At 35.4% G+C, this 21268-nt stretch overlaps 1 protein-coding gene across 1 annotated transcript in view; it reads left to right on the top strand.

Moving 5' to 3' along the window:
* Positions 1 to 5405: 5405 nt before the first annotated feature.
* calcr (calcitonin receptor) overlaps positions 5406 to 21268 on the top strand; it is a 32321-nt gene continuing 16458 nt past the window's right edge. Inside the window, exons 1-6 of the mRNA XM_088929289.1 lie at positions 5406 to 5456; positions 8450 to 8612; positions 9981 to 10091; positions 10813 to 10925; positions 12614 to 12705; positions 20934 to 21060. Of these exons, the coding sequence (XP_088785415.1) occupies positions 5406 to 5456; positions 8450 to 8612; positions 9981 to 10091; positions 10813 to 10925; positions 12614 to 12705; positions 20934 to 21060 (657 nt within the window). The remainder of the gene's footprint in view (positions 5457 to 8449; positions 8613 to 9980; positions 10092 to 10812; positions 10926 to 12613; positions 12706 to 20933; positions 21061 to 21268) is intronic.

Here is a 21268-nt window from a genome sequence, read left to right as displayed (position 1 = left end):
AAAAAAAACACTGTTGGTTTTTCATCTTGGCTGTGTTGATGAAAGGTTTCAGTTTTTAACTTTTTAAAATAATTATTGTTGTTGTTGTTGTTGTTGTTGTTGTACACATGCTGTACATTTTTATTAATACCCAAAAGTTAAAGTTCGGTACACATCTGGTCATGTACAAGGTGGCATTTTGTCTGAACATTATAAGGATTTAAATTCAATATTAATTAATTAAGCACAGATCTTTCTGAGAGCTTATAAGGTAAATGGAAACTATCTTTAAAAACTGGTAGCTCTACAATTTAATGAAAATCTAGTTTTTATTTGAAAAAAAAGTGTATTCAGTTTCATCTGACATGGTGTAACAGAATGTTCAGCTATATAGCAGAATTTGACTCTGTGCTGACAGAGTGTCATTGAAAGTAGAGGGACACATATAGTATTAAATGTTCTTAAATACATTTAATATAAACATTTTCATTGTTTTATTTAGATACCAGTTTGGTGTGTCTTGCTTAATTTGTGGAAATGCTTTAAACTTGTGTGATCACATAAGGACATAAGAAATGTAACACACAGAGAGTGGTCATTTTGCTGGTACCTGTAGTTTGCTTTGGTAGTTGGTAGCTGATTGATTCTAGTATCTTGTTCAAACCTTTCTTGAAAGAAGCCAGCATATGGGCTCTGACAACACAGCTGGGTAGCTTGTTTAATACTCCCTTAATCCTTTCTGTAAATAAGTGCTGGAGTTTCAGATGGACTTCCAAGGGTCATTTATCAGAGCAGCAAAACACTTTTTTGTAACGTGATGACCATTAAGTGATTAATTAAGCGATTAAGTGATTACGCATTGTGCTGCCGGCTGAGATCTAGTTAGTTTTTGATAGTTTAGATTTACTTTAGCAGTCTAATAATAATAAAAATAACTCAATACATCTGAAGCATTCGAAGACAAAATTTTCATTTTGAAGACACCAGCATATTGGTTATGCGCCTGTCCTTAGTAAAAATGTTCTCAAGACAGGTAGAAGGTAAATTCTTTTGATATTTTACTATCATAGAGATACAGGTACAGTAGAACTGCACATTCTTTCACAGTTCTGGGTGTCTCTGAGGAGCCCTCTTTCAGTACTGTGTGTCTGGGAAAAGTTGAGTTAGTGCCATCCTTTTATGAGTAAGTGTTTTTACATTTTCAATGCAGTCATAAGTGCTTTTTGTTGTCAGTGTGCCTGTTACATCAGTGCTACATTTTCTCATATTTTTAAGACAATAAAAAATAGAAAGCACATTGAACACTTTATTTAAAAATAGTACGTTTCTAAAATGGCATGTCAAGAAATATTATTTGTCTAAAACATTAAAGTAAGGACCATGTGTCCTAGCTATGTTTTAAAGAATGTGGAAAACAAGCCTGGATTATCAAGTAAGTTGAGATGTCAGAATAAATAACAGAGGCAAGCTTTCTGAAGCATGTGGCAGGCATGCTCGTGTGTTCTGACCAGCTTTGATATTGTGTGCCAGTATTGCTTTAGAGAGAGTGTTGAAGCTATGGTAATATATCATGCGTGACTGTAATTTATGTTAGTCCATTTTGGAATCTGGGCACCTAAAATGTGAAACAACAGTGCCCTGTCTGCACTTGGACCTATCACAGTACTGCATATGATATTTCAGAAATCACTGCTGTTGGTATTTCCCGTTAGCATCAGATCAGGCTGTACAGTGACACTTCAGTGACTATATGTACTGAATGCCTCGTGAATTCAAGAGCTGTCAAAGATTCTGAACTGGATCGATAACAGAGTGGATGTCTGGCTTTATCCCAAAGGTGTTCAGTTATTAGGCAACTACGTGTGTCAAAGGACCACACTGAGGCTGCTGATGATGCTGTGATGCTTAAAGCACATGTAGCCCAGATACCTGTGGTGTTACTACTCTTGGACAGTGTTAAAAAATATAATGGCTTCATACCCATGACAAAAACATCAGTGTAGTAAGCTTGTCAAGTAACTATCTCTCTACAGCAAACCTTTTGAACAACAATTTTCTGTGACTCCATGGGGGTTTCAGTCCAGATGAAGTTGTGAAAGGCACATAAGAATGCTCTTAAGATTAAGAGCTAAGTGTCCCATTAAAAACCTTTCAAGTCCAGTTGCATGTGATTATGATATTTATTAATAATGCACTTGTGATACTGTACAATGCCTGGCAAAAGTATTCACCCCCTTCCAACAATATCCTGTTTTGCTGAATTACAAATTATGCGCACCCGTTGTTTAAAGTGAATAGAATGAATCAACACTTGCTTGAACCAAACACTTTTACTGGGGACAGAAGTTAAATGTCAGTAAAAACTGCAAAGAAAATTCCCAAACTAAACTAAGTTGATCCTAAGTATTCATCTCCTTAATTAAGGTAAATTACTTCTGGTGCAGAAAATGACATCGATAAGGCACACATTTAGATGGATAACCTCTGTGTGTAGTAATTGTGATTCACATGATTTAAAAAACTCTCATCTCTGCCTTAGTCAAGTGGTGTTTTTTATGGGGAGATACTACTGTATTCAACAAAATAAGACATTATTGGAAGGGGGGTAAAAACCTTTGCAAGCCGTTAGCATCTTCATTACAGAAGCACTGCTACCATTAGAAATTAGATTTGTTTCTAACGTCTCTCCAGAAAATGGGAACATTTTGTCTTCAAAGCAGTTTTATTTTGAGATTAATTTTGAGCCTTTAGGCAACACTTTAAAAACATATTACTGATCCCACAAAACCTTTTCCCTTATAACTCCTTTTCCACAGAAATGAATGAATAGTGCTTTGGTAAGCTTTACCAAAGGATGTGAAATGAAAATGTTTTACTTGAAAGGCCAGTGAAAACCTAAAATGTTGACGCACGGAAAAGTGTTTTCTGCAACTCAGAAACTGTGACGTATCTGTGATGCTTAACCTTGTAAGAACAACTAAGGAAACAGGAACCAGTTTATTTGATCAAATCAGAATTTGGGTTGTTTTTTTTATTTGTCAAAATCGTTTAAAATAATAGGAAGGTCTTTAAAGCTTTCACAGATCAACGCTTGCATCTTTTTTTTTAAGTTCTTGTAAAGCTCAGAATGTTCATATCCATCATTATACATTGTGTCTCACAGAAACACACTTTGCAACATACAGTAGTTAATAACATGGAAGCACTGGGGGCCATGACGCGTGGAACACCTGTTAAGCGGGTACATTAACACACAGGGCTAGCTCAGTTTCCTTTGTGCATCGATGATGGATTAATCAAGTTCCATCAAGGTCAGAACACTTGAACATCTACAGTAAGACCTATCTAATGGAGTTAATAATGCAGGTCCGGGAAGAACACAAGCCTTTTGTTGTTTCAAGGCTTTCAATTCTTTCTATTAACAATAACAATTCATGTTCCTGTATATAACAGAAATCAGTTGAACGGAAACATAAATACACCTACATGAATTAGATTGTCTTGTGGGTTTTCATTCTAAACAACCTTCATATAAAAGCTTGGATGACACAAAACCCTTTGCTCTTTAATTGTGATAAGATTGAAATCATGCAGTAGAGCTCCTCTCACCAGTTACATACAGCCAGAACTGTAGCATTGTAAATTGATGGCATTGTGCGTAAGTTTCAAGTCTAATCTTCAATCCTGGATTCACTTTTCAACCACATGTGCAGAGTATTGGACATTGTTTTTCAATCTGAGAAATATTGCTAGTCCGCTTTTTTTTCAAGGATTACATATGTGAAACCCCAGTTTCAGCAGTCTCAAAAACAATCTGCTCTAAAATTGGCGGTTAGAATCCTGACTAGGTCGGACACACCTGTTCGCATCACTCCTGTTCAGGAGTCCCGGCACTGGCTTCCTGTCAGCTTTTGAGTTTATTTTGAAATCCTTATGCTTATGCCTAAAGCTGTGCACAGCATGGCTCCCCAATATCTAGCCAATATGTTATTGATTTAGTGCTTCATGGAACCTCAGTTGATTCTGGTTTACTGTGTGTTCCCCATGTTTGTCTGAAACCGCTGGGTTACAGAACTTTTGTTGCTGTGCCCCAAAGCTCTGAAAAACAGCCTTAAAAATAATTCAGCCACACTGTGATTTTAACTGTACTCCAAACAAACTTAATTTTAGACATTTGGGGATCATTTTACCTTCTGTATTTAGTTTTCTTGGCTTTCCAACTTTCCTTAATTTCACATTGTGTAATGTGCTTTTTGTCTTTGTACTTAGAGAGGCTCAGTGGAAAAAGTAAATGATAAAGGCAAAAAAATATTTTTTTATTGTTAAGTTTGAGCAGAATGATTCAACAATGTGTTGCACTGCACTGGTGCCAGTAAGTTTTATTCCTGTAACAGTAATGCATGTGGAAAACATATCAGCTTGCTTGGTCAATACTGTTATAAGCTTTGATAAATTGTTTGCGTGTAGAAGTAATGGATTATAGTGCTGTGAGTTCTGGACTAAAGCTTGTAGATGTTTTGTTTTTTTATTTTTCATTCTTTACAAAGAATGTTTTTAACAGCAGTCATTTTTATAAGTCATATCCTAATCTTGCCCACTTTAGCTTCTCTGTACAGTACATATTGTGCCTCCTGAGTGTCCCTTTGCCTATTTTCCATGTGAAATAGCTGTTTTATCAAGTGTTATGTTTAATTTATTATTTCAGCTAATTTTCTTAATTTATAGTAAAATACCCAAATTTCATGGGCTTCCTATCTGACATCGCAGGTAAGTATACTGATACTGTAAAATGGGAAGTTGTGTTGGAAATAGGTGAAGATGTTTAAATATATTTGTTAAACAAACAGCACACATATTAGCACACAAACTATATACATAGTGCATGATAATAATAAAATAAAATAAACCTGTATCATTTACTGTATCATATTAAATATAAACTTGGAAATCAAATTTTCAAAACTTTTTAAGCAGTCAGTAATATTAAAAACTGCAATCAGGGAAAAAAGGCAGGGAATTAAATCATACCTTTCTGAATCATTCAGCATCAAACATGTCAGTATGATCTCAGAGTGTTATGTTTTTTTACAGACATGACCTTTTATAGGAACTGTTACCGATGCTTTTGTAGGAACAGGAAGTTTATTTACAATGCCTTGCTTGTATTGAATTAAGAATGTGCCAAATAATTTGCCTTCTGTGTATTCTTAATAACATCTACTGTACTTTACTTCACTCACAACCATGTTTTACAAAACGTTTTTAAACTGAACAAAAATATTTGGCAATGTTTACTTGTAAACAAAGTAAACACAAAATCTTTACATGGTTTGTTCTGTGGTCAAGTGTATCAGTCTGTCTGACTCATTCATGCATACTGTGTGTTTTTTTTTTCTGTTGTCAGGTCAATCTGAGCTCAATCAGTGATGGAATTAAAAGGCATGCACTGGCTCATTACAGCGTTAACACTAGGTTTGGTAAGTAATATGAATAATTTTCTAAAGATGCTTAGGCTGGTAATATATTTTACAGCATCTGCCTGTTTCAGCAAATACTGAAACGGGTAAGATTAATGAAATCCTTACATTTAAATAGTAGCTTTTAGAGGCAACACTTTTTTGATCTCCCCCAAGATTATTATTTTTACATATTAGGGTTAGTAACTATTGTAAAAGCTGCTGTAACTACAAGCTAGGAAAACATGCAACATTTGTTTTTCGGTTTTTGTTTAATTCTATTTTATACTTTGTTTCATCAGTATTTTATTTCTACATGTTAAGATGGTAAAATGGAAAAACAAATCAATTTTTCAAATGGCATTGGTGTTGTTTTACCACAGAAATGTAGCCTCTACTTATTAAAGCTAGCAACAGTCTGAAGTGCACAAACATTAGATTGTCTTCTATACATTAAGTACATGCAATATACATTCCCAATTGATTTTTATCAAGGAAATAAAAGCATTCCAATCATTACTTTTAATCTTAAATTTAATTACCCTGTCCCTTATCTCTGCACAACAACATAGAAATAGAATGTAATTAATCTGCCTGAGTTGAAGTTGGTGATCTGGAAGAGCGATGAATGTATACTGTATTTAATGAGCATTCACATTCACTAAAGCAGACACACACTGAACTATAACCTTTCACAAAAAGCAGCCCCGATATGTTTGTGAGTCAGTTTGTTCAAGTTCTGTCTACTCATGCATCAACTTGCTAATGTCAAATTTTTTAATCAGCTTTGAATAACAAATAATGTTATTATTTGTTACTGTATAAAATTGTTATACATTTCCAAGAAAATTGTTACTGTATATAGTGACAGCAAGAAACAGGGAAGAGAGGTTTTGAGCGTAGACAATGAATCAATGATGTGTAAGAGAAAGGCACTCTCAGATCTGATATACCCTGGCCTCTTGATTTCCAAGAAGGGCTGCTCTTTTTCATCGATGACACAAAGCTGTACAGGTTCTGTGTGAATGGATGTCCCTGTCACTGTGTTGGTATGTTAGGAGGCACATACTGTATTTCAACACATGCACTGTGTGAGTGTTTCTTTTTTTTAAGAAGCTTTTTATTGCATAAATATTGCACCTCTGGGTAACCTTTCTTCATCCTGAATACGTGTAGGCTGATATGCGTGGTGGCTTGGTGGTCGTATGTATGACGTCATTTACTTCAATGTTTGGAGTGACATCATATGTACGGCTGCTAAACTTCTACATGGGACAACAATACTCTTTAGAAAAAGAAAGAGTCATGTTAGATTAGGCTTGAAATCAAGGAAAACAAATCCGCTTGTCTAAAGCTGAGTGTCTAGGTCATCAGATAAGAGTTATGTGTTGTCAGCTGGAAAACTTGGGAAGTGATTGGAAACAGGTTTTATTCCCTGGAAAGCTGCCCAGGAAATCATCACCATAAGCTGGGAGCAACATTTCTAATCACCAGATGAAGAACAAAGGAGAGAGGAGACTTTCTGGAGCTGGTTTTCTGTTTAAAGAAAATTTAACAAACTGATCATAATAGAAATAAAGTGCCTTAAGTTCTTGCATTCTTTATCTAGCTAATTCTGAAGATTAATATACTATACATATACAGTAGAATAATATTATCTCTAATAAGATTGCCAACAACCAGTATTTATGAATACTGTACATACAATTACATCCTAAATTTCCTTATTTGTTTATATAAATTGTCAGTGTGAAAACATGTATGTATGTTTTATGAATCTGTAGTTTTCTCTTGTGGCCTGTCTGATTTCTGAGGTGTTTGAATATTAGGCTATGAGCTGCGAGAGCTGTGATGGGAAATTAAAAGAATTCTAGGTGGTTTACAGCTACATTGAAATTAAATAATGAAGTATATTTTGGAGACCCACTTTGTTTTGATTTGGCTTTAAAAATATTTTATTTGCCTTTCCTGTCACTGACAGAAAGGTTTTCTGTGAGCCCATCATGGCAGGGAATCATCTGCACAGTTGTGCGGAGCCAGGAAAAAAGTTCAAAGAGTTGAAAAACAAGTGCAGATTGTTGAAAGATTCAAACTGGAAAGCCGTCTCTGAACTTTGATTTAACTGCCCTGAGAGCCAAATGCACCTGAGCTTATTTCATATTATTTATTTGACAGAAAAGAGAACAGAGGGCAGTTGTTTAGCTGAGGCTCTGGGCATGTCCCTAATATTACCTGTTTTTGTATGAAGAATCCTCACATCCTCTCTCTAATTTTTCAGGACTTTGAAAGTTAAGCTTTTTTTACGTTCTTCCATTGTCTTTCTACAATATCTTCCAGTGCATCAGATATTTGAAGTATGGAAATCACGCAGCTCTTATTCGGTACTCAGTTGGCGCTGTTTGGAAATCACCGGCAGCAGTCCCAATTATCCAACCCACTCAGGAATAATTCAGACCCGTCTTATCACTCAACATCGCTCTTCAACAGTATATGTGTTTGCGTTTACTGTGTGTAAAGGGGTTCATCCACTTTTTGACCAATGTGGATAATTCAGACATTCCAGCATTTCCTAATTAATGAATGAATTAATGAATGTCATTATTGAAGAAAATGTTTCATGTTTTTTCATTTGCTTTTTTTCTCAAAGCTGGAGGAGTACAGCATTATTATCAATTACATAAAAATATTATTGGCAGTGCTGTTGCATTTTTATGTTGTGTTGAATTAATTTAATGTTATCGCTATTTTGTTAAAGTCACCAAAGGGAATTGTCCTGCAAACATTCAGCAACTAATCATGTCTTAGCAGTGCAAATGTATGCACCACATACAGTATACGAACAGTAGCATATTTCAAAATGCAGTATTTCACAACGCATGCACTCCGTAACAGTCATCTTTTGACTGACAACAAAGTACATCAGCCTCCTGTTACATTGGTGATTGTGCTTTTTTTGTTTCTATCAAACCTCCTGCATTTTCATTCAGGAAAATGAAATGGCTTTCTTTTCACAGAGGGCAACTACAAGCTGTGCTACAGAAACATACACAGAACCAACAGCAGAAACTGTTGTCAGTCCACTGGTGAGGCAGAAAGCTGAGGAAAGGCAAAAAATTATTGATGCTCAATACAAATGCTTTGAAAAAATGTATAGAGATCAGCCTTACAATAAAACAGGTAACAGCTTTTTTTTTGCTTTTTTTTTCAGGGGGAAAGTTATGTTATAAATTATTGTAATTTAATGTTTTGATGCATTATCTACTCTATATTGACAGACAATTCTGTACTTAACTTTGGGATGAATGATAAATTTATAACAACCTTCACCATGAGATTCCAGCTTGAAGAACCAAAACCTATCAGGTATTCAGCCCTGAAGGCATTTAAACTAAATTAAGGGTGTTTTTTTCATATTGGTGGACCTATTTAAGATTCTTTTTCAAATCCACCAGCCAGAGTTGCTGCCCTTTTTAATTTGTACATGATACTATTTTGCATCTATTTAGAAGGCTGGCTCATTTTTGAGTGGTTTAGTTCATGAAAGCAGTATCAACTATAGTATCAACTAGCAATTGTGTTGAAGAAAATTCAGTTGCTTGGTCAAATTCTAATAATGCTGAAACAGGCTGTCAAGAAGATAGCGTGCTTTGTGCTTTGTGCTTTGGCTTGAAGTCGCCTGGCTGAGAAAGTGATGGTCCTGGGCATGGTCACCCCCCCACTTCGGCAGGCCGAGCCGGGGAGAGCTGCTGCACGGGCGATGTTGAGGAGGAAGGAGGGGAGCTCGAGAGGATGCACGTGGCGCACTGCACAGCCAGAGAGCTTCAATGTGCAAGGAAGAGGAAGTGCAACATTAGAATTTGACCCTGACCTGAACATCCGTTCAATAACACCACAAGTATAACACAAATGAAATCATTTTCACACAAAATATCCAAAGACTCCTTAACTCTCTCAGTTAGTCTCCTGGTCTCCACCGTGACGTTTCTGTCTGATGTTCCTCTAAGCACAACAAACGTGAAACCGAGAACATAAGAGTGGCTGCACACAAGAAGAGGCCTTTATTGGATTTTTCTGCAGCTAATTGATCCGGGGACTCATCCACTCGTGTCCTGAAAGAAGCCGGGGTGTCACTTTGTTCCAGTGCCTCCTGTTCTCCATTTAAAATGCAATTCACACGGGTCCTCTGGTTTCGCTTCTGGCCTCGAAGAACTGCATGTGATTGATTTGATCATCTTCTTTGAGGATTGTGAAGGCATGAATCGGGTCCCATTGTAGTCTTGTCTGTTCATCACTAACAAGGTTCAGTTCTGTTATCTTGTCAGTGTAGAGTATTCTTTAGAGAAGGGGAATGTACAGTATCTGGCTGCACAGATTTTTATACTGTATCATGGTGACCAATATGTACACAATATTGTACAGTGTATCTTAGGATGGGTTGACAGGCTAACTGATGCTGTGCTGTGAGAACACAGAAATGTCTGATTAAGCGTTGTGAAAAAGAAGGAAAAAGCATTTTGTTTATTTGTCTTCTTGTGAATCCCGAAGGTCCGTACTGTAACCGGACCTGGGATGGGTGGTTGTGTTGGGAGGACACCCCTGCTGGGACATACACCTCACAGAATTGCCCAACCTATTTCCCAGATTTTGACTCCACTGGTGAGACTTTCAATGTTTTCCTAAAACTAAGAATACTTTAGCAAACTTATAACTAAACCTGTCACAATATCTTTCATTGTTTTATTTACAGTCTAAAAATGAAGAGAGGTAGCTGTGTTAACATCATAAGGGAAAAAAAACTACAGAGCAAAATCCATACAATATATTGTATATTTTCACTCTAACAATGTGTTAGCATAATGACATAAACATTTCTTATTACTTATACATTTAATTTGCTATAATAATAAAGTACTTTGGAAAGTAATAAAATACAGAACTTATTATTTCCCTTTCAGAAAATGTGCCGCACTCTGAAGTGCCAGGTTTACTCATAACTAAGATAATTGAATACCTGGGGAAACTGAAAAGGGGGAGGTGCTCTAGCATTAATAAGGTTTCCTAACCCCAAAAATAGTTTTCATCTTCTTTATTTGTGTTTTATTTACAAATAATTTTTAGGATGAGTGCAAATAAAATGTTTTATTATTTATTAGGATCTTTAGTATCTGTCATTGTGTAAGATTAAATCTTCTGCAGTTCCTGTGGTGTAGGTGCAACTTTCCCAATTCTTGTGATATTGAAAACAGTGTTGGTCTTACCCGTGAAATCTTATTCTATGAAACTGGATGTTTCATAGATAAGTACTAGTGTTCTTGTTCATTTCTTTACCATTTTGAGTACACCGTAAAAATTTAGCTATATATTTTTCTATTTTTAGAGAAAGTAACCAAATATTGTAATGAATCAGGCAATTGGTTCCGACATCCTGAGACCAACAGAACATGGTCTAACTATACATTATGTATTGCCTATACAAAGGACAAATTAAAGGTAAGGGACTGTACTGTTGTTTTGTGCTATAATTTCTAAACAAAGTATGATTTGTTTTTAAAACCTGCTATATAGGAAGGTACAGTATATGTCGGTAATAGGTAGACAAATACATCAAATGTTATATGCAGTCAAACTTACGAGCACGAGTCTCTATTATACTTTGAAAATATAAGATAAGATAAGATCACTTTGTTAGCCATATACAATTTCTTGTATTAGGAATTTGTGTTTTTGCATACCCCAGCTTGCTCTCCATGAGACACACAGACAGGGAGAGAAGCTTGGGTCAGAGTGCAGGGTCAGCCATTGTACAGCGCCCCTGGAGCAGTTGGGGTTAAGGGTTCTTGCTCAGGAGCCCAACAGAGTAGGATTCCTCTGCTGGCTATGGGACTTGAAACAGCAACCTTCCAGCCACAAGCACAGATCCTTAGCCACAGAACCACCACTCCGCCCCTTATAAAGGGTTCATGAACATAATTTAGTTTTCCTTAGCCTGCCCAATTAAAAAAAACCATCATAACTAAAATCTGACATCTTAAAGCACTCACACAGGAAAAACAGTAAGGAAAGAAAAATCTAGGATGCATGTATAGTCTTCATGGCCCTGTAATGCTCTTATTATGATTGTCTGTAGAATGGTTAGATAGAATATGCCAGATTTACTATAAAGTATCTGCTTGAATTAGGCATTTAGGTGGTACCTTTGATTCTCAATTTGATTAGTCTTGAAACCATTCCTGTTCTTTGGGAATTGTATTTAAGATCAAATAAATATCCTATAGCAATCATGAAACAGTTACTGTAAATGTAATTCAGAATCTCATTCTGTTCTATAAGTAACATAATCTTACTTATGAATGAATTCTACAGCATATCCATAAGAATAAGCCTTGAGACACTGTGGCACATTGTGATTCATTCCCAGACAACAAGTGATATTGATGTGTATCAGTATTATACTGTTTTAGGCAGCTCATGAAGGGAGACTGAAGCTAATTGATGGGGATTTCCGATGATTCTTCCCTTTAAACACATCGTAAGATGACAGATTGCATTCCTAGCCTGTTCAGAATCAGAAATTTAACTCCTCACAAGAAAGGCTATCACCATTTATTTCCACTAAACATGATTCATAACTGCCACAATTGGCACAGGAGTGCTATAACCATAAGAACTGAATATTATTTAAATATACTGTAGAGGCACATAAATATTTCACTCCACTGAACTGTGGTACCATGAATATAATACCAGACATAAACAGTGAACAAATTAATTAACAAAAATGAGCAGCTTGCTAGATGGCAGTTTGAATCAGCCTGATAGGAATAGGCCTATTGAATCAGGGTTGTCTCACCCATCAATGGTGCTGAAATAATGTATGAATTGAGAATTAAGAGTAAAAGTAGCAAAGGTAACCTTTTATGCCACGTGTTCAAAGGCAGAATGAATTAATTTCGCTACAGTCTTCCTTCTGGTGCTGTGATAGTATTAGGTAGCTTCATTTTTACACAAAAACACAAAATCTATAGTGTAAAATTTGCCACACTGTACAGTATGTGCTCAGAAGTCTGTATCTTAGCATCAGAAGTGTACTGTAGTTCTGTGTTTCAGCCTCTATGCTAAGAATCAGTTTACATTAGAAATTGTACATAACAAAAACTAAAATGTCTTTATTTTCACAGATGGCTTATATTCTGTACTACATGGCCATAGTTGGCCACGCTTTATCAATAGCATCACTTTTGATCTCTCTGGCAATATTCTTTTATTTCAAGTAAGTATCTTTCATTCCATGTCATCATGTTTGAAATGGCACCCAAATGTTACATGAAAGAGCACTGTCAAGCATTCTACGTGTGTGTAAAATGTCATAAAGCTGTCAGCTGCACTTTTTCCAGGAAAAATGTGATTGTTTAAGTGAGAAAGGTTAAATGTTTCATTTCCTCTCTCAGGAAGGAAATACTCATTATTTTACTACCTGTGATTTTATTATCTTTGAACATAAAATACATTCACATATTTCTAGGAGTGTTAACAGAATAAGCCTTAGAATGAATGCAAAATCTGTATGAAGACATTGCCGTGACATAACTTGAAGAGGAAAGCAAGAAGCTGTTGGTTTGAAATGTACACTTCACGTTTTAACTTCTTCTTGTTATGGTTATTACATGCTTTTATTTATGTTTTTGTGGGTTATACATGGTTCAGTATGTGAAGTCAAGCTCCTCAGAGTTAATTCTGTGCATGACAGGCAAGGGTTCAGTAGACATCTTGTGAATAATCTTCCGGCAAGTTCAGATATTAATGTTTCTTCAAAAGCAGGATACACTCCAGCACAAAATGGGCTCAATAGGTATGTAGCTGCTTGGAAACCATTACAGAGGCGAATGTAAAAAAACAAAAAGGATAAAGCAAAAGCATTACTCAAATTTTAAATTTTGATATTAACAGTAAACAGTACAAAAAAGCTTACGTTAGCACACTAAGTTAAGTTACATGTACTGTATAGCTGTTATTGCATTATATACAGAACGTAGAGATTAATAATGGACTACATTGTAAATGTATCATGAGCCATGGAAATTACCTAGACAATAACATAGTGATGCATTACGCCATGATAAAGTAATTAAACCATATAAAGACAGATGAACACTTTAAGACAAATGTCCCCATTTGTTTTTGAAGTCAATAAGAAACATAAAATCATAAAATATATAGTTTATTAACATATATACTGAAAACATAAAATAATAAGCACATTTGGACTCATGGCTGGTGGGTTGTGCGTTCGAGTTCTTACTGCAGATACTGCTGTTGTACCTTGACTGATGTACTTTGCCTTGATGGCTCCAGTCCGCCCAGCAGTATGAACAGGGACCAGTGTTTGCTGCAGGTAAAGATTCTGATGGATTGGTGTCCCACCCAGGGGAGTGGGTCATGTGCTCTCTGTTTACTTCACACCATGGAAACCAGGGTAAACTCCATTGTGTGTGGCCCCAAAGGAATTACCTGCGGAATACTTTCTTATTTATAAAGGCAAAGTTAATAGAGCTCCAGTACACAGCAGGACATGTACACAAATGTGAAACAGTTTCTCTAGAAGAATAGGGAACTTTAGCAAGTCCATAATGTACATGGCCTTCACTGCCATGGTTATCTTTAATGATCAAATACATAAGACCTTGATATAACATTTTGTGTTCAGGACAACACAGAATAAGCCTTAACATGAGTGTAAAATCTGTATGTAGACAGACATATGTACTGTATGTCCGCAGTCACCAGGGAATTGGTTTGGAAAGCAGGAAGAGTCTCATCTACTGGTAAGCCAACACCTCCTGAAGCAGCAAGATGGTATCATTAGAGGTCTCCCATACCAATACTGACTAGGCCCAGTTTTGCTTAGCTTCTAACATCTGACAGGATCGGGGTATAAGGTGGTATCATTGCTGTTGACTGCAGCAGTATGTTTCTCGATATATGGTACACAATTAGTGAGAACTCTTAAGCAGCAGAAGAGGTTATTTTGTTCATGTTTCTGGCTTTAATCTGGTAAATACTGAAGCTGAAAAGGTATGGTTCTCAAAGATAATTGGCTCCTTCAACTGAACAATTCATATGGCTTACACAGTTGAGCATACACAGAAACATTCAATAATGTTGACAACAAACACAAAACCCTAGATTTGTTTCCTTCAGATTCATAATATGAATAGAGAGGAAATTCATACCTCAAGCGGATCTTCAGAATGTCTTGTTGCTGAATTTATTTCCAGAAGTGCTGAAGGGGAAAAAGCAATTTTGAAACTGTCTAAGTTTTAAGACAAGATTACGTGCTACTGAGTGGTATGTTTGAATCTTGATATTTTGGCCATTATATACTGTATCAAGCCGAGTAGATTATAAAAACTCAAATTAAAGATCGGGTAAATTTAAAAGGTTTTAAAATCTGATCTAGTATGAAATGTTTAGGAAATAATTTTAATAAAATAAGTGTTAAAGCAAACAGATAGAATACAGTTAAAAAATGAAAGAGATGTTTAAAAATAATTTAAACATAATGAAAAGTCATAGCTTGAATATTAACCTTCATTCAATAGACATCACCAATTTCTTCTTCAGGAAATAAATCCAAATGAGATTATGCTGGTTTTTCATGTTCTACAACAATGGCCACAGCTCTATTCTGGTAGTACACTTTTGGGACTGTGGGACTGAAAGGCCCTTGATCAGTATTGTGCTGATCTGTTTCAGCAGTTTTCATTGGGTTCCCAATTTTTTGTATCTATATGATACAAGCTGACAGGGTAATGTGACACTGTCAATGAAAATATTACAAGATTCGAATGAGGTATGACCCCCCCCGAACATTAACACAAGAGACTGCTGTAGGTTTTTTCCTTTACTGCATCAGTCAGCTGGCAGAGGCTGACTGTGGTTTTCTCCTGTTGATGACATTGGCAAGTTAGTCCCACAGATGTTCTGCTGGTTTCAGATCAGGTGTAAAAGCTGACCCCAGCAACACTAGATCAGTGCTTTCTCAAGGCTGTGGTATTGTAATTCTAGTACTGTGTGATCCTGTTGGAAAATTGGAACCTCTGGATGGAGGAATAGGAAAAACTGCAAGTACATTGTTAATATAATGCTGAGCAGTAAAGTTTCCTCAATCTGCATTCTTGTGTTAAAAGGTATTCTTTCCTATATTGTTATACTTTCACCATCCCACTTGTCAACTTGAATAATGTAGCAATCAAAATAATGCTGATCTTAAAATCCCTACATGTGCTCTCTTTTTTAGTGTGTTTCAAGGGCAAAATGACATTTATCAGTGGATAATACACTTCATTATTCTCCCTACCCCCATCTCAGATGCTCTAGCCCACAGAAGGCAGCGATGTTATACTGCATCTCATTTGCCATCTTGTTAATCCCGAATTGCCTCTATTGATGCAGATCACTTTCATGCAGAAGGCGAGTACTAGTCACTATGCAGATGTATGGGTTATTCCTTCTGGAGATTTTCATGCAGTAGCCACTGCAGCCTGACAACAATTATACAGGTGGATCAGACAGATGGGAGAGTCCTAGGCTTTTGTGGTGACCCTCTTTCTTCCAAGAGATGGCTTTCTCACTTCTCTTGATTAGTCTGCCTATTGTTGAAGGACATCTCATTCTCCAAACTCATCCTACGAGTCTCTCACAGATAGCCTGGCTTCAGTCGTGTCCATAGCAACCACGCCATGTCCATTACACAACAAAAAATACAGTTGTGTTTCAGTATGCAGTAGTTGTTTCCACTGGTTCCAAGCCACTCTGCATTTGGTGGTATTAAATGTTTCTATACGTTAGTAATCTGTACCTTTTCAGAATAATCTAAGACAGCTACAAATAACTCATACAATGTTATTTTTTCTTTTCTGTGTGTGGTTTTATAACTAATTATTTTTGGATTGGTTTGGGACTTGACAAAATACTTACACAAGTGAATGGATTAATAATCCACATAGCAGAGAATTTCAAACCACCATCATACAACTGGGAGTTTCTGTCAGCAAAAACTGTTACACTTCTGTTGCTCAGAATATTCTGCCAATTCAACCACAGAGTCTGCATGAGGAAAACCTCTGGAACCTGGATGACGAATCAAAATGTTTCACTGTTGATGTTTAACAGAAATACTAATGCATAATAAGTGCGTTTATAATAAAGACACTAATACATAATATGGAATAACTGGGTCAGAGGTGTAAAATTCAATTGCTAGAGAACTAGTGCATTTTAGTGGTGTTCATTCCAGTGTAAACTGTATCAACTTTAAATATTTTAACTATACATTAGTGCAAATTGACATTTGTAAAAATATTTTAATGTCTCAGTTTTGATCATTGTAAGGCTCTTTTTAATCTAGGTGCAGGAGTTTTTGTCAGGTTTGCATAAAAGTGTTAAACATTTCAGTTTAAATAAAATAATTAGACCAATTTAGCAAGGTAAGAGATTGATTGGAATGTCAACAATTCTTCTGGAAATGAGTTTTAGATCTATAAAGGCATTGTACTTTGTTCCTCAAGCTTGAAATATTTGATACACAGAAGATACATTAATTAAATTAAGGAAAACTGTTTATCTGGTTTTTAAGCTTGAGCAGCCAAAGCAATTCTTCCAACATATTATAAAACACAGGCGTTTGTTATATCAAGTATATATTGTAAGCCTCTTTGAGGTGAATGTTTTTAAAGGCACTATTAAAATAAAGATGATGATGATTATCGTTATTATTTTGTCTTTTAGAATAAAGTCCCTTGAATGAGAAAGAATATAGCTGATTTGTGTACAGAGTCTAACTGAAAATTGAAAAAGCCCCATATCAAATGAGAAAGTTTTATGAACTGAGTGTGTGATGTTTGCAGTCAAATCTCTTCAAATGTCAAAGTCCCAGTCTTACAGCTTATGAGATTTGGCACCAACATGAGTGCAGCTCATCCTCACTCAATATTGTCTTAAATACTGTCTCAGTTTCAAGGAAGGGATGTGACTTCTATAATATGCTCAGTGTGCTGAACCCTGTTTCACATGGCCAGACAATATATAGAAGTAATGCATGGTTTAACATGATTAAGGTATGGTTAATAGAGCTTTAATTCTATTTTAGCCTGATCTTGCCCACTTCTGTTCTCCTATGTATGTTTTATCTCACCTCCTGAACTTCCCTTTGGACACCTTTCTCACACCCTTCTTGTCACACCATCTACACTCTTGCAGCAGCTCCCTGGCTCATTTTTTGTGAAAGTAAGGGGGGGTTCAGTAAGTAAGTCTCATCCTTACAGTCTGCAATTCCCTCAACTAGGCAAGTTACTCCGAACAGCCTCTAAGACATTTTGACTATATGGTGTTTATTAGTGAATTACTGAATCACATTTTATATTGTTTTGAATATTTTGTTATGTACAACATTGTACATTGCATTGCAGAAAACAGCAAAAAATGTTAAAGGAGAGAGTAATTGACACTTTGTCTTGTACTGTGTCTTATTAAATGCCATTGTTTTTTTGAAAGAATAAGTCAACAGATCTCTTCAAGCCAAATTGGCACGATAGAAGGATGATCTCTGCTTTAGCAGAGAGTGGAGCATTTGTTAACTGCTATCAGTGCCGTTTTAATAAAACATCACCTCACATATTTACTAATAAAGACACATCATCAAGAAGTACAATGCAAGGTTCAAATTAATAATTGGCAACAGATTTGAATGGAATTTCAAAGATACGTATTTTCTAACTTCTTGAATGCATGGATCTCTTTACCTTTAGTACACAGCAGATCTCATTATCAAAACCAGTTTCATTTCGATGTCAATCATTATTTGTGGAAACTCTGTGAAATTGTAGGTTTCAAAAAGCTGCTGTTGAAAGTTTTATGAAAACAGTGTCAGACAGCTCTCAAACATTATCTAAATACCTCAGACCCTTATTCTTTCAATGCCATAGTGTTTTCTACCTCGTTTTTGATCAAACACATGTTGCACTGCACTTAGTGAACAGTTTCTCTTATTTTTTCCTCCTTCTTTTAAAATGTAATGTCTTTGTAATTAGTTGTGCTCCACTGGAGAAATCTACTTTGTGTTTTACTTTACTTTTTTGAAGAAACTTTTTAAGTGGTGCTTCAATGATTAGTATGAGTCAGAGAAATTTTGTTTCAAATGTATCAGGGCCTGAGTAAATAAAGGTCAAAGCCACTCTGATGTTCCTGATTGATTATGAAAAAAAGACTTTGTGCCTTAATTGTATGGACTAGTGTTGTTCATAGACTTAGATTTTTCAATGTGGGTTCCATTTATAAAAGAGGCACACAGCTAAAGGCCCATAGATCTGAACTTGACTTGTACTTCTTTTAATCAACCAATGTTGTACAGCACTACAAAGGACTGTAGTCCATTTTCTATAGCAGCTACACTAATTATTCAGGCAATACCAGCTGTGTTATTATTCCTGTAATCTTTAATATTGGTTTTCAGTATTGCAAATAATAGCAACAGTGCCTTGCACAAGTATTCACCCCCTTCCAAAGATGTACCATTTTGTATTTCGTTTTATTGTAGTTTTTTATCGTAGTGTTTGATGACATACAGTATAACTTCTTTCACCCTTCAAGGTGTTTGAACATTTCAGTTCTCAGTGAAAATATTCACATTGATAACTGTGTATACACCATTTGGAATTCAACAAAATGGAACCTCACTGGAAAGGGGGTGAATACTTATTCAGGGAACGTTATTTATGTGAATCTAGTGACTTTAGGTGACTAATTAAAAAAAATTCAATCAGATTTTATCCATTGATATTTTAGAGAACTTTGTTTCACTATAAATATATAAAATATATGTTATTTTATTATTTGTATTGTTAAGATTTTTAATTTGGCAATATTTGCACTTTGCAATATTTTTTTTTCCATACTGCACAAGAATATCTTACAAAAGCCTGGTTCAATGGTGTGCTTTTTATTGTAGGTTTCTCCTTACTTCTGCTTGGGATGTGATTTACTTTTCATTCATCCTAAAACCAAATTGTTCCCCAAACACTTAATAGTACTGAGACCTTTTAAAAGGAAGTTAGTCTTTCATGCAGTCTGATGTTTTTTTTCCTTAAGCCAGCATTCTGCATGTTTATATGCGTGTTTGAGATTCTGCTCTCATTGCATCTGAAGCATTCATTACAGTTGCTGTTTGACATGTTGCCTTCTTTAAGTGAAGGGTCACCAGTAGATGAAACTATACTTCTCCTCCCTTAGAATGTAATGTGTGTCTCAAGCTGTGGACATTTGGGATTTCATATTATTCTGCTCACTCGCTCAACTCCACGACTCCCCCATCTCAGCCAAATAAAAGAATCTTGTTGCAGGAAAAAAAAAGTAATAATATTTTAGGATTTAAAAAATGCAAAGCAAGTTCTATTCCAATATACATTATCATTGAAATTGAAATGTAAATTAAGTGAAGCAATAAAATAAGTTTGGTGTGTTTTGTTGATTTTGTTTTTTTTACATTAGGTGCCTTTATTTCCATCCCTAATTATTTGCGGTACAGTATACAACAAACCATTTCATGAATCAGATAAGAGCTGCAATATATGAGAATATTATTTTTTCCCAAAAGACAAAACTGGTCAAAGTAAAAATGGTACACGATTTTATGTTAATAACTGTGAAAATAATTGTATGTGCTTCTTTCCTTCATTCCTTGATTAAAATAATATGAAACGTGAACACTTTGCAACCTGGACATAATGTCTTTTTAAGTTCATTCTTGTCATTTATTTTATGGGAATAGCTTGGTTGTATTGAAAGGTCCAGATGCTAAAAGCCATTTAATAGCATTTTAAAATATTTTTTAAAAACAGAACTGAACATGTATTTAACATACTTATTTTAACGGTAGATTATAAGACTTATTTTAAGACTGCATGCAACATCTGAAAATCTATTCAAGTTAATAAAAGCCAGATTATCAATGTTGTAGATTTATTTATGGTTTTGTTTACATCATTGCTAATTAAAATGTGATCCGTACAGAATAATATGAGCTGTTGCTGCATATGAAAAATATTTTGGACTCTTTAAAGTCTGGCAACACAAACTTTCCTCCAACAATATTTCAGACATAAGTTAGAATCACCCATAATTTTATTAAGTCGCAAACCCAGACAAAATAAGCTAAACTGTATATTCTTCTTTTAAAATCAGTTACTACACACAATGCGGTTCATGACATAAAAAAATCAAGAGATTTTTTTCTTTTTCTTTTCTTCTGAAGTTTTAAAATATTAGTAGACTAAAATATTGCAGCTGTCTGTTTGACACAGAACCAATAGTATTCTTCTGTAATTTACAGAAAGCAATGCAGAACCAAGATGAAATAATAGTTCAAATAGAATGTACTGTATATAAACCACATTATAAATTTTTCTCCAGTACAAGTGGGCTGAAAGTATTTTTCTCTTCCAGGAGCCTGAGCTGCCAGAGGATTACACTCCACAAGAACTTGTTTTGTTCCTATGTTTTAAACTCGGTGTTTACAATCGTAAACCTTACTACAGTTGCAAGCAACCCCAGGGTGGTGGAAAGGAATCCTGTAAGTATATTCTGAATTGTTTTATTTGGCGAAGTGTTGTCTTGAAATTGCTTATGTTATGTAAAATATTATACAAGAGAAGAAAAATTACTCTTTACCTGTAATTTATGACTGCTTTTCCGTTCTTCCTTCAAGATCTAAAAGGTCTTACTATGATTTTGAAATCTGCTTGTAAGATGAGTTGTGCCATGCTGTTTTTCTTGACCCA

This window comes from Atractosteus spatula, chromosome 12 (assembly GCF_055471065.1).
Source record: "Atractosteus spatula isolate fAtrSpa1 chromosome 12, fAtrSpa1.hap1, whole genome shotgun sequence".
NCBI lineage: Eukaryota > Metazoa > Chordata > Actinopteri > Semionotiformes > Lepisosteidae > Atractosteus > Atractosteus spatula.
This window is presented reverse-complemented; position numbering and strand designations above follow the sequence as displayed.